This window comes from Pimephales promelas, chromosome 5, assembly GCF_988280905.1.
Source record: "Pimephales promelas chromosome 5, fPimPro1.hap1.1, whole genome shotgun sequence".
In the NCBI taxonomy this organism is placed as follows: Eukaryota; Metazoa; Chordata; class Actinopteri; order Cypriniformes; family Leuciscidae; genus Pimephales; species Pimephales promelas.
In genome coordinates this window covers 1,807,885-1,822,331 of record NC_142773.1, presented here as the reverse complement: position 1 = coordinate 1,822,331, position 14,447 = coordinate 1,807,885, and the positions used below count along the sequence as shown (strand labels likewise).

Genomic DNA, 14,447 nt, shown 5'->3' with positions numbered 1-14,447 from the left:
CCCTATTTCATCCAGTCATTGAATCATTCACTCAAGAGATTTGATCAAAAACACTGATTCGTCCAGCTATTGAGTCATTCACCCAAGTGATTCGATCAAAACACTGATTCATCCAGTCATTGAGTCATTCACTCAAGAGATTCGATCAAAAACCCTATTTCATCCAGTCATTGAATCATTCACTCAAGAGATTCGATCAAAAACACTGATTCATCCAGCCATTGAGTCATTCACTAAAGAGATTAGATCAAAAACACTGATTCATTCAGTCGTTAAATCATTCACTCAAGAGATTCGATCAAAAACACTGATTCATCCAGTCACTGGGTCATTCACTCAAGCGATTCGATCAAAAACACTGATTTATCCAGTCATTGAATCATTCACTCAAGAGATACGATCAAAAACACTGATTCATCCAGTCATTGAGTCATTCACTCAAGCGATTTGATCAAAAACACTGATTCATCCAGTCATTGAGTCATTCACTCAAGAGATTTCATCAAAAACACTGATTCATCCAGTCATTGAATCATTCACTCAAGAGATTTGATCAAAAACACTGATTCATCCAGCTATTGAGTCATTCACTTAAGTGATTCGATCAAAAACACTGATTCATCCAGTCACTGGGTCATTCACTCAAGCGATTCGATCAAAAACACTGATTCATCCAGTCATTGAGTCATTCACTCAAGAGATTCGATCAAAAACACTGATTTGATCAAAAACACTGATTCATCCAGTCATTGAGTCATTCACTCAAGAGATTCCATCAAAAACACTGATTCATCCAGTCATTGAATCATTCACTCAAGAGATTTGATCAAAAACACTGATTCATCCAGCTATTGAGTCATTCACTTAAGTGATTTGATCAAAAACACTGATTCATCCAGTCAATGAGTCATTCACTCAAGCAATTCGATCAAAAACGCTGATTCATCCAGTCATTGAGTCATTCACTCAAGAGATTCGATCAAAACACTGATTCATCCAGTCAGAAAACAAGTCTTTATGAGTGAGTCATTGAATCATTCACTCGAAACACTTAATAAACTTCATTGAAAATACTTAAGTGTATAATTTTGTCAGAACCTCTAGTAAACTACATGTTAGTTTGTTTAGTTTAGAATCATGATAAAATAAATTTGAAAAATCTAATTCACCCAGAATCGTATGGAAGCAAATGGGTAGCAATATATTCAATTTGAAATGTAATGTGCAAAATGACAATGTAAAATGACAATGCAAAATGTTCTATAATTCACATTTGCCATTTCATAATATAGTTTTAATATGTAAATTGAATACATATTTGAACTCTTTATAAGTTGCAAAAATGCATTCCGAGCCAATGTAAATTTAAACACAGAAATGCATTGCCATTTTATATTTTATACATTGAATATCGCTACCCATATGCTTCCACAGAATCAAGCAGCACTAGATGTCGCACTGATACAAACCTGTTAATGTGGGTCACTTCTCTTGCTTCATCTACACAAACACATGTATGGAAACACAGTCTTTTAACCCGACAGTTATCGTCTCTACATACATGATCAGAGATGCTCCATCGCTACAGAAGTCACTGAACACTGTGAGATGAGATCTGGTGCTTTCACTCATCCTCTCAGTTCACTGGAACACACTGCGTTTGAGAGCAGTTGGAGAATGACCTGAGGAAAGGTGCGTGCAGCTTTAATGGTTTCTTGTTTTCTGAAGAGAATTCAATATGTGCCTACGAGGAAGTTTATACTCTCAACATGACCCATAAATGAACAGATCATGTCAGGATGTTTAGCTAGCGTTCCCATTAGGTTATGATAATGGTTATTTCTGAACGTATTTCTGGGAACGTTAGAGCCTGTAGCGTTCGCGTTCCTGGATGAGCGTGTGTTTAGCGCTGTGCGGCTTGGAATGAGCTTCGCACGGATTATAATGACATAACTCCCTCAGAGCCGCCGGCGCACATGGCAGAAGTTAATGAGAAGATTTCTCTATCTCCCCGCTTTATCAGCTAAAGCAGCGTGAAGCAAGTGTCCGCCGCTGGACAGTGTATTCGAGAGGACGGTTAGGCCTACTGTTCAAATCCTTCACTTACCTTCACATGGGTGGGTAGTACATCATTAATATAATTATTAGTGGTGTTAGTATCAGTCATCTCTAATGCTAGTGCTGTTAGTGATGTGCTGAAACCTGTCAAAGCCACCTTGAAATCAAAACGGGGCTATCACGAGATCAGCCAATAGCAAACCACAACCATCAAATCAATTCCCCACAGACACAGTCAAGCCCCGCCCACACTCAGATGAACAGCACAATAGGGGAGAAACAACTAAAGCCAGGTTCACACTACGGGATTTTAAGCCCGATTTAAGCGCGATTTGCAAATCGTTGAGCTCGCCGACAGGTCAGGGTGTTATCGCGTGCAAATCGCGGGGGATTAGCGGACGATGAACGCTTGCCAATCTGTTAGTATGAAATAGCCAACAACGCATCAAAGACGCTCGCAGACGCGTCGCCGAGCCCAGAAAAATATCTAGCATGCTAGATATCCAGAGCCGTCGCGCGACTCAATTTCAGTGATGTCATGCACTACAACCAATCAGAGCAAGGCATGGGTTGAGGTCAATGGGTAAATCTTATTTTTTGTTTTTTTGTATTTTTTTCTCAGAGCAAATCATCGCGCAAACAGTGTGCAGCACTAGTTTCTGTCTGACGTCCATATTTGCGCGTTTTGTTCTTCTCTTCTTCACTGGGTATTGACGCACGTGCTGTTTTGCGTCATTTTCGGTTCGTCTTATTGCATGATTTTTTGTGACAAAACGTGGTTTGTAGACAAGATAGAATCGTTGGGTGACGCTCGTGTAGTGTATTGGCTGTCCTGTGTTCAGAAAAAAAGTAAAAAAAATTCTTATATATTTTTACTTTTAGTTTTAACGTTAACACCATCGTCTCTCTTTCGTTTCACCATTTTTGAAAGCTTCTGCGCTCCTATTGGTCAACCTCATACATGTGACGGAACCGTCGTGGACGACCGTTAAAAGAATTATGCTAGTCTTTTTGTCGTGATGTCGTGAAGCATCGCAGACGCAACGTAGGTTGTCGCCCACTATGACACACTATACGAGATGATATGATCGAATCTTGCATCCCGACGCCCGTTGTCGTTTACAAATCCCCACGACACCCTACGTCAAACGGATCGTGCCAAAATCGGGCTAAAATCGTGTAATCTGAACCAGGCATAAAACAACTTTCAAGACTTTAAAGATGAGCGTTTACGTGCTCTAGACGTTATCAGGGATGCACCGATATGAACATTTTGGGCGATAACGATATAATTCTTTATATTTTAAAAACGATGAACGGTATATTTGCTGATAAATCTAAATCCATATTTTTATTTCATTTTTGAGAGCCTGAGTGAGAGTCTTCTTTGTGAATGAATGTGTGTTACGCAAGCATGGTGTCACTGTGTCACGGTCTTGGTTGCTCTGCAGTACAGCTCCGAAACGCTTGTGGGCGGCAGAGGGTTTTAATGTAAAGCAATGGCGACTGAAAGAGAGCGGATCATGTTGGAGTTGGAGCTTATTGAGGTGGAAAAACATTTAATTTTAGTGAAATTACTAAAACTAAAAGTCGGAAATGAGAGAAGACGTCGGAGGAGATGGTACGTGAGGAAATACGAAGCCGACCAATCACAGATCTTGTGGTCCGCGTCGTCGCGATTTGTAGTTACATTTTTGAGGAGGTGCGCGTTAGGCTACGACGAAGGGTACGCGGTATGGTACGCTCTGTGCGTATGCTACGCCGTTCCTACTGCGCGCACCCCATGCAGAAGTATAAATTGGCCTTTAGCTCGCTCAGAACCTCGCCGGAGGTGGTACAAAAAAAGGACCCGAAAGGAGGAACAGGTACAACTTTTACACAGTGGAAAACCAAACAAAGGCAGGCCGAGTCGAGCTGGTACTGTGTAGTGGAAAAGCGCCATTTGATGCTGGTGGAGTGAGGCCGGACTCATGAATGTCCTGATTCGAGCGCATCCCTCTTCATATCTCCGCTGCACTCACTCTTGTGCTTGATCCCGCCTTAGCGTTACGCAATCCGGCCATCATCATCCAGAGCACAGGGACTGAGATTAAGACGGAGCGGATGTGTTTCAGCAGCCTGCGGTTAGTTAGTTCATTCATTATTCACGGTCTGCTGCACGTGTCTGCTGATGTAACCGTGCACTGATGTGTGTGTGTGTGTGTGTGTCTACTACTAGTGTTTGGACAACTGACTCCAGTGCAAACTCACAACACACACGCATATTGAGTGAGCAGATGTAGATGTACAGGCGTGCAGCTGATCCAGTGTGTTCAGTGTCTCCGAGCAGCTCTGCGGGTTTACATGCAATTATCTTCACATTCACTCGATCCCAACACTTCTGTGGATGAAGATTATAGCATTTCACATGTTGTTGTTGTTGTTGTTGTTGTTGTTATTCCCACTCTAAGCCGTGATTGAGCCTGAGGAGTGTCAGACAGCAGAGGCTCAGTTATTGAGAAAATACTGTGATTATGGTCAGAAGCAAGTTAACTTGGTTACTGTTTAAATTTCATTCTCGTTTACATTCATAATAAGATTTAACTTTCGTAAACGTAGCGGTAAATAAGGCTGCTGAAGAAACACTGATTCAATGTTAGGTAAGCACTGAAATAAATATTTTGGCAGATACCGATAACCGATATATTGGCTGATAATACTAAATCATTTTTGAGAGCCTGATTTCAAAAATTAAACTCTCCCCATTAGAAACCATGTCCAAAACACAATTATAATGATGTGGTCGACCGATATATCGGCCGATATTTGGCATTTTTAAAATATCGGTATTAACCGATATGTTTTTCTGATTGGCCGATGTGTTGGAAGCAGGACTTTTATTTTGACGGGCGCCTGATCTCACAGCGCTCACTCACATTCTCCATCTTCATTAGTTTACCGTCTCCGTCAGTCATGGCGAATAGTTTGTCAGACAGAAATGGTAAACAAAGAAAGTAAATGGTATGTGAAAAAGTAAAGTTTTTGCTTTTAAATTATTTGTGACATATTATTTCAAAAGGCAAAAATTCAGGCTAAGATACTTTTAAATTTCATTCCCTTAATGAATACGTTTACATTCATAATGAGATTTATTGTGATTTAACTTTTATAACATAGCAGTAAAGAAGGCTGCTGAAGAAACACTGATTCAATGTTAGGGAAGCACTGAAATAAATATTTTGGCAGATACCGATAACCGATATATTGGCTGATAATACTAAATCGAATTTTTATCTCATTTTTGAGAGCCTGATTACAAAAATTAAATTCTCCCCATTAGAAGCCATGTGCCAAACACAATTATAAAGATGTGGTCGACCGATATATCGGCCGATATTTGGCGTTTTTAAAATATCGGTATTGACCGATACGTTTTTCTGATTGGCCGATGTGTTGGAAGCGGGACTTTTATTTTGACGGGCGCCTGATCTCACAGCGCTCACTCACATTGTCCATCTTCATTAGTTTACCATCTCTGTCAGTCATGGCGAATAGTTTGTTAGACAGAACGGGTAAACAAAGAAAGTAAATGCTATGTGAAAAAGTAAAGCTTTTGCTTTGATATTATTTGTGACATATTATTTGAAAAGGCAAACAATCAGGCTAAGATACTTTCTCATGTACCATCAGCTGTCAGCAAATGCACATCATCATTTAAACATCTTTGAATATCTAATAAACATTTCATTTCACAAACCTTGCAGATTTAATGGACTCCAGCTGTGATATCGTGTGAAGTGTGTGTGTGTAGTGTGAGTGACGGCCGGTCTGTGGGAAGCGAGTGAATGCGAACAGAAGATCAGCTTCACAAGAGACGCCATCGAAAATCCTTCATTCTTAAATATGCTGTGCTGTACCAGTGTCCCACTGTGTCATATTCATATAGTTTTACTGTGTGCTGTATGTAAAATTAGCCTTACCGTGTCTTTATTTGAACAAATATGATCACCAGTGCGCACGATATTACCAGATTACAGTGTTTACTTATTCACCTACTCACATATTCATATATTTTTAAAGAATTGGGCTAGTTTATTTGTGAAAAATACTGGTTTATTTGTGTTTATTTGTAAAAAATACTAGTTTATTTGTGAAAAATAGGATTGCAGATTCAAGATGTTGCCTTCTAAAGTATGATTATTTTAAGGATTTGTTTTCTAATTTATTAAATATTGATTAAAATAAATATAAAGTATATATGGGGTGTCGATGGCACAGTGGATGAACACATGCCTTTGGTGTGAGAGACCCGGTTTCGAATCCACTGTGAGACACCAATGTGTCCCTGAGCAAGAAGACACTTAACCCCTAGTTGCTCCAGAGGTGTGCGACCTCTGACATATAGCAATTGTAAGTCGCTTTGGATAAAAGCGTCAGCTAAAATGAATAAATCTAAAATATATCAGCTTTAAATGGGCCATCGGCCACAATTAGCCTCACCTATATCGGCATCGGCCATCAAAAAAACAATATCGGTCGACCACTAATTAAATGAAGCCGATATGACAGACATGTTGACCTTCACTGTATTTTCCTTATCTAAAGTGATTTCAGTCATATTTCAAGCAATTGAAACCCATCATGGTTTGTGAACAGTGCGCATCTAAAGCATCTCAGCTGGAGGAAATAATACATTACTTATCACTTTAATATATCGGACAAATTTTCTTATCAGGCCGATAATGAACATTAAAAATAAACATTTATCGGCAGATACCGATAACCGATAATTCTTTAACTCTGGAAGCCGATAACCGATATATTTGCTGATAAATCTAAATCCAAATTTGTATATATTTTTTGCGAGCCTGATTACAAAGACGAAAGTCGCACTATTACAATCCATGTCCCAAACACACAATTTTAATGATGTTCTCATTATAACTTTATGTAGTCGATATGACAGACGTATTTCCCTTTTTTTAAGTGATTCCAATCATATTTCAAGCAATTCAAACCCATCATGGTGAACAGTGCGCATCTGAAGCGTCTCAGCTGGAGGAAATAATACATTATCGACTTTAATATATCGGACAAATTTTCTTATCGGGCCGATAATGAACATTAAAAATAAACATTTATCGGCAGATACCGATAACCGATAATTCTTTAAATCTGGAAGCCGATAACCGATATATTGCTGATAAATCTAAATCCAAATTTTTATACATTTTTTGAGAGCCTGATTACAAAAACAAAAGTTGCACTATTACAATCCATGTCCCAAACACACAATTTATTGATGTTCTCATTATAACTTTATGTAGTCGATATGACAGACTTATTTCCCTTTTTTTAAGGGGTGATTCCAATCATATTTCAAGCAATTGAAACCCATCATGGTGAACAGTGCGCATCTGAAGCGTCTCAGCTGGAGGAAATAATACATTATCGACTTTAATATATCGTACAAATTTTCTTATCGGGGCGATAATAAACATTAAAAATAAACATTTATCGGCAGATACCGATAACCGATAATTCTTTAACTCTGGAAGCTGATAACCGATATATTTGCTGATAAATCTAAATCCAAATTTGTATATATTTTTTGCGAGCCTGATTACAAAAACAAAAGTCGCACTATTACAATCCATGTCCCAAACGCACAATTTATTGATGTTCTCATTATAACTTTATGTAGTCGATATGACAGACTTATTTTCCTTTTTTGAAGTGATACCGATCATATTTCAAGCAATTCAAACCCATCATGGTGAACAGTGCGCATCTGAAGTGTGTCAGCTGGAGGAAATAATACATTATCGACTTTAATATATCGGACAAATTTTCTTATCGGGCCGATAATGAACATTAAAAATAAACATTTATCGGCAGATACCGATAACCGATAATTCTTTAAATCTGGAAGCCGATAACCGATATATTTGATGATAAATCTAAATCCAAATTTTTATACATTTTTTGAGAGCCTGATTACAAAGACGAAAGTTGCACTATTACAATCCATGTCCCAAACGCACAATTTATTGATGTTCTCATTATAACTTTATGTAGTCGATATGACAGACTTATTTCCCTTTTTTTAAGGGGTGATTCCAATCATATTTCAAGCAATTCAAACCCATCATGGTGAACAGTGCGCATCTGAAGCGTCTCAGCTGGAGGAAATAATACATTATCGACTTTAATATATCGTACAAATTTTCTTATCGGGGCGATAATGAACATTAAAAATAAACATTTATCGGCAGATACCGATAACCGATCATTTTTAAACTCTGGAAGCCGATAACCGATATATTTGCTGATAAATCTAAATCCAAATGTGTATATATTTTTTGCGAGCCTGATTACAAAAACAAAAGTCGCACTATTACAATCCATGTCCCAAACGCACAATTTGAATAATGTTCTCATTATAACTTTATGTAGTCGCTATGACAGACGTATTTTTCCTTTTTTTTAAGGGGTGATTCCAATCATATTTCAAGCAATTCAAACCCATCATGGTGAACAGTGCGCATCTGAAGTGTGTCAGCTTTAATATATCGGCCAAATCTCCTTAGCAGGCCAAGATATGGTGCATCTAGTGCAGCCGTCTCTGAGATGTGAACCACATTGTGTGTAATCTCCTGTGTGATGGATCTCTGGTCTGGTCTGGTGTGTGTGTGTGTGGGGGGGCAGTGACGTCCTGAAGAGCGGGTGTAGATGATCCAGGCCGTGACTCAGCGCTGAATCATGGCTTCACTGCTCTGCCGGACCGGTTGAGTCACGGATGGGCTGATGTTATTAGGTGAGGATGTGCTTATGTGGCGTTTAGCAGCTCTTCAGTACCGGTGTGTCTCTGACCACACCTCGAGATCCACCGTTAAACGACACATTCAGAGCAGTGGAGGATCCGTCATTTTCAGTGTAATTCAATAACAATTTGTGTCTGTTCCTCACTTAAACAATATGCTATGACGTGAATGTGTCATCCCGGTCAAACTATATAGGCCCAGGGTTCTGACGTATATTTGGCTTGTGTGTTTTTTTTCACCTGTTATTGTTCAATCATTACTGGAAAAGCATCAGTGACGTATGCATGCAGGATTGTCCTAAGCCCCGCCCCCTCAAGCTGACGCTCATCTGCATAAACTCCTCAGAGAACCGCCCACATCTCAACATCCAATCAGAAAGAACCATTCCAGCTAAAAACTGACAGTTTAACATTCAAATGAATGTATTATGTCTAATAATGATTCAGGGGAGGTTTGACACGGACAACAGAATTATTTCTTAGTTTTGCATTTTAGATGTCTCAATACTAATAAAACAGGATGTACTTATGTCTCAAACACAGCAGTATGCAGCATTGATGCCACATGAGCTCATTACATAAGTGCAATTCAAAAATGGTTCAGATTATTCAGCAGTTTTGTGTAAAATATCCCTCACATACTGGGAAGGGAAGGTCAGGTCAAGTACATTGAGCACTGTGGGATACAGTACAGCACATCATGCAGAAACAGTTGGAGTCTGTGTGTGTGGAAGCAAACACATCGTCCAGCTGGTAACCTTCTGTCGGAATGTGTGTGTGTGTGTGTCTGTGTGATACTCATCATCATCACTGCAGCAGTGTTTGTGATTTGAGACACACTCCTGCACTGCAGTTCCACTGAGTGTCTATAGGGGGCGCACGGTGCGCAAGTCGAGCGCGTGCCCAGCGCTGCTCAGATGCGCGCTCATCTCCACCACCATCATCATCATCTCCTCCATCATACTCATCCTCATCATGTCTGTGGTGGATCCTACAGTCCTGCACGGCGTCTGGGGCAGCAACGCGCCCGCGGGAATGGAGAAGCCGAAGAACAAGGGCTTCAGCCTGGCCAAGATGATGACTCTGAACTACAGGAAGGAGAAGCAGAACCAGAACCAGCACCAGCACCACAACAACAACATGCCCTTCATGATCCACTGCCACATCGGCAAGGAGATTAAGCACATATGCAGCAACTGCAGCCGCGGCAGCCACGCGCGTCAGGACGGTGAGGAACGCGTGCGTTCATGCGCTCATTTAGCGCTGGCGGTCTCTTTACATGTCTACAGCCATGTGTGTGCGTCAGATGATGGGCGTCGCGTCGCGTTGCGTTCACCCAGGACGCGGTCTCGCGTCCTGCTTTTGTTGTATATTAATTATTAGTGTCATAAACACATACGACAGCCGCACGTTCGACGCGTATAGCGCCGCGTTTTTAATGTAATTGCGCTAAAAGTGGAAAACGCTACGTGTTTGCTATTTTTTCAGTTGTTGGTCTGTCTGTATACAGACACGCTTTACATGGGCGTCTCTACTGTTTTTTTTTTTTTTCATTGTGATTTCTTTCTTTTCAGTGTGTTTTTTCAAAAATATTCAGCTGAATTCATTGGTAAGGGCAACCATTCTATCCATTGGGCGCCGGTGCTTGTTTGAGGAATTAATTGGATGGCTGTGGTTTGCTATTGGTGAATCTCATGTGATTGACAGGTTAAAGCCCCGCCCACATCATCAGAGAACAGGGTTATTCGGATTCTAGATGAATTTAACACAATAATGATTCTGGATATTGATATGGATATTGTTTTGCGTGGTTTGGCTTCAGAAGGCCTTTATTAACCCCTGGAGTCGTATGGATTACTTTTATGATGGAGGGATGTGCTTTTCAGGGCTCCACAATCTCATCCCCCATTCACTGCCACTATAAAGCTGGGAAGAACCAGGTTATGTTTTAATATAACTCTGATTGTGTTTGTCATATACCTGAATCATGTTGTAATGTTCAGGTTTATGAACTATCCATTTAAGCAGTCGGCTTCACTGACAGTAAAGTGATGTTGTAGTTTCGGTCAGTGCAGATCATACAGTCACACCGCTAGCAAACGTGCCGTCATATTAAATCCCACGGTTTAATCCGCTTCATTAAAGTCCTTTCTAATTAATGCACGTCACACTCATGTTAATGTGATTAGGGTGTAAGTATAAATACTAACACGTGCTTCAAACGTGTCCTTCATCACAGCTCGTCCTCATGATCACATGACCCCGCTCTCGTCACACACTGATGCTGTCTGCCCTTCTAGAAGTGTGTGTGTCAGTAGGGACTGTGTTTGACCTACTTCTTCAGTTTAAGCACTTACAGTGAATGCTCCAGTTTGAGCGCGTGTTCCTCTAGTTGAGCATATGTGTGTGTTCCCCCCAGTTTGAGGCCGTGTTCCCCCCAGTTTGAGGCCGTGTTCCCCCAGTTTGAGGCCATGTTCCCCCCAGTTTGAGGCCGTGTTCCCCCCAGTTTGAGGCCGTGTTCCCCCAGTTTGAGGCCATGTTCCCCCCAGTTTGAGGCCGTGTTCCCCCCAGTTTGAGCCTGTGTTCCCCCAGTTTGAGGCCATGTTCCCCCCAGTTTGAGGCCGTGTTCCCCCCAGTTTGAGGCCGTGTTCCCCCAGTTTGAGGCCGTGTTCCCCCCAGTTTGAGGCCGTGTTCCCCCCAGTTTGAGCCTGTGTTCCCCCAGTTTGAGGCCGTGTTCCCCCAGTTTGAGGCCGTGTTCCCCCCAGTTTGAGGCCGTGTTCCCCCCAGTTTGAGGCCGTGTTCCCCCCAGTTTGAGCCTGTGTTCCCCCAGTTTGAGGCCGTGTTCCCCCCAGTTTGAGCCCGTGTTCCTCCAGTTTGAGGCCGTGTTCCCCCCCAGTTTGAGGCCGTGTTCCCCCCCAGTTTGAGGCCGTGTTCCCCCCAGTTTGAGGCCGTGTTCCCCCCAGTTTGAGCCCGTGTCCCCCAGTTTGAGCCCGTGTTCCCCCAGTTTGAGCCTGTGTTCCCCCCAGTTTGAGCCCGTGTTCCCCCCAGTTTGAGCCTGTGTTCCTCCAGTTTGAGCCCTTGTTCCCCCCAGTTTGAGCCTGTGTTCCCCCCAGTTTGAGGCCGTGTTCCCCCCAGTTTGAGGCCGTGTTCCCCCCAGTTTGAGGCCGTGTTCCCCCCAGTTTGAGGCCGTGTTCCCCCCAGTTTGAGCCCGTGTTCCCCCAGTTTGAGCCCGTGTTCCCCCCAGTTTGAGCCCGTGTTCCCTCCAGTTTGAGCCCGTGTTCCCCCAGTTTGAGGCCGTGTTCCTCTAGTTGAGCATATGTGTGTGTTCCCCCCAGTTTGAGGCCGTGTTCCCCCCAGTTTGAGGCCGTGTTCCCCCCAGTTTGAGCCTGTGTTCCCCCAGTTTGAGGCCATGTTCCCCCCAGTTTGAGGCCGTGTTCCTCCAGTTTGAGCCCGTGTTCCTCCAGTTTGAGGCCGTGTTCCCCCCCAGTTTGAGGCCGTGTTCCCCCCCAGTTTGAGGCCGTGTTCCCCCCAGTTTGAGGCCGTGTTCCCCCCCAGTTTGAGGCCGTGTTCCCCCCAGTTTGAGCCCGTGTCCCCCAGTTTGAGCCTGTGTTCCCCCCAGTTTGAGCCCGTGTTCCCCCCAGTTTGAGCCTGTGTTCCTCCAGTTTGAGCCCTTGTTCCCCCCAGTTTGAGCCCGTGTTCCCCCCAGTTTGAGGCCGTGTTCCCCCCAGTTTGAGGCCGTGTTCCCCCCAGTTTGAGGCCGTGTTCCCCCCAGTTTGAGGCCGTGTTCCCCCCAGTTTGAGCCCGTGTTCCCCCAGTTTGAGCCCGTTTTCCCCCCAGTTTGAGCCCGTGTTCCCTCCAGTTTGAGCCCGTGTTCCCCCAGTTTGAGGCCGTGTTCCTCTAGTTGAGCATATGTGTGTGTTCCCCCCAGTTTGAGGCCGTGTTCCCCCCAGTTTGAGGCCGTGTTCCCCCCAGTTTGAGCCTGTGTTCCCCCAGTTTGAGGCCATGTTCCCCCCAGTTTGAGGCCGTGTTCCTCCAGTTTGAGCCCGTGTTCCCCCAGTTTGAGGCCGTGTTCCCCCCAGTTTGAGGCCGTGTTCCCCCCAGTTTGAGCCTGTGTTCCCCCAGTTTGAGGCCGTGTTCCCCCCAGTTTGAGGCCGTGTTCCTCCAGTTTGAGCCCGTGTTCCTCCAGTTTGAGGCCGTGTTCCCCCCCAGTTTGAGGCCGTGTTCCCCCCAGTTTGAGGCCGTGTTCCCCCCCAGTTTGAGGCCGTGTTCCCCCCAGTTTGAGGCCGTGTTCCCCCCAGTTTGAGGCCGTGTTCCCCCCAGTTTGAGCCCGTGTCCCCCAGTTTGAGCCTGTGTTCCCCCAGTTTGAGCCTGTGTTCCCCCCAGTTTGAGCCCGTGTTCCCCCCAGTTTGAGCCTGTGTTCCTCCAGTTTGAGCCCTTGTTCCCCCCAGTTTGAGCCCGTGTTCCCCCCAGTTTGAGGCCGTGTTCCCCCCAGTTTGAGGCCGTGTTCCCCCCAGTTTGAGGCCGTGTTCCCCCCAGTTTGAGGCCGTGTTCCCCCCAGTTTGAGCCCGTGTTCCCCCAGTTTGAGCCCGTGTTCCCCCCAGTTTGAGCCCGTCTTCCCTCCAGTTTGAGCCCGTGTTCCCCCAGTTTGAGGCCGTGTTCCTCTAGTTGAGCATATGTGTGTGTCCCCCCAGTTTGAGGCCGTGTTCCCCCAGTTTGAGGCCGTGTTCCCCCCAGTTTGAGCCTGTGTTCCCCCAGTTTGAGCCTGTGTTCCGCTAGTTGAGCATATGTGTGTGTTGCCCCAGTTTGAGCCCGTGTTCCCCCCAATTTGAGGCCGTGTTCCCCCAGTTTGAGGCCGTGTTCCCCCCAGTTTGAGGCCGTGTTCCCCCCAATTTGAGCCTGTGTTCCCCCAGTTTGAGCCTGTGTTCCTTCCAGTTTGAGCCCGTGTTCCCCCAGTTTGAGCCTGTGTTCCCCCAGTTTGAGCCTGTGTTCCCCCCAGTTTGAGCCCGTGTTCCCTCCAGTTTGAGCCCGTGTTCCCCCAGTTTGAGGCCGTGTTCCTCTAGTTGAGCATATGTGTGTGTTCCCCCCAGTTTGAGGCCGTGTTCCCCCCAGTTTGAGCCCGTGTTCCCCCAGTTTGAGCCCGTGTTCCTCTAGTTGAGCATATGTGTGTGTTCCCCCAGTTTGAGGCCGTGTTCCCCCCAGTTTGAGGCCGTGTTCCCCCCAGTTTGAGGCCGTGTTCCCCCCAATTTGAGCCTGTGTTCCCCCCAATTTGAGCCTGTGTTCCCCCAGTTTGAGGCCGTGTTCCCCCCAGTTTGAGGCCGTGTTCCCTCCAGTTTGAGGCCGTGTTCCCCCCAATTTGAGCCTGTGTTCCCCCAGTTTGAGCCTGTGTTCCGCTAGTTGAGCATATGTGTGTGTTCGCCCCAGTTTGAGGCCGTGTTCCCCCCAGTTTGAGCCTGTGTTCCCCCAGTTTGAGCCTGTGTTCCTTCCAGTTTGAGCCCGTGTTCCCCCCAGTTTGAGCCCTCGTTCCCCCCAGTTTGAGCCCTCGTTCCCCCCAGTTTGAGCCCGCGTTCCCCCCAGTTTGAGCCTGTGT

The 14,447-nt window shown here is 44.6% G+C and overlaps 1 protein-coding gene across 4 annotated transcripts in view; it reads left to right on the top strand.

The window, feature by feature from the left end:
• Positions 1–14,447, top strand: part of LOC120461598 (phosphatase and actin regulator 1) — a 38,375-nt gene that overhangs the window by 1,371 nt on the left and 22,557 nt on the right. For 2 of the 4 annotated variants that reach the window (XR_016168436.1, XM_089130811.1), the window contains exon 1: positions 9,727–10,088. The exons of 1 other annotated variant lie outside the window; for it this stretch is intronic. Coding sequence is in view for 2 of the 3 variants with exons in the window: in XM_089130811.1 (XP_088986937.1) it covers positions 9,836–10,088 (253 nt within the window). In the remaining variant the exon portion in view is untranslated. Of the gene's footprint in view, positions 1–9,726; positions 10,089–14,447 lie in introns of those variants that run through there. One more of the 4 variants, XM_039649821.2, reaches the window with a different exon arrangement.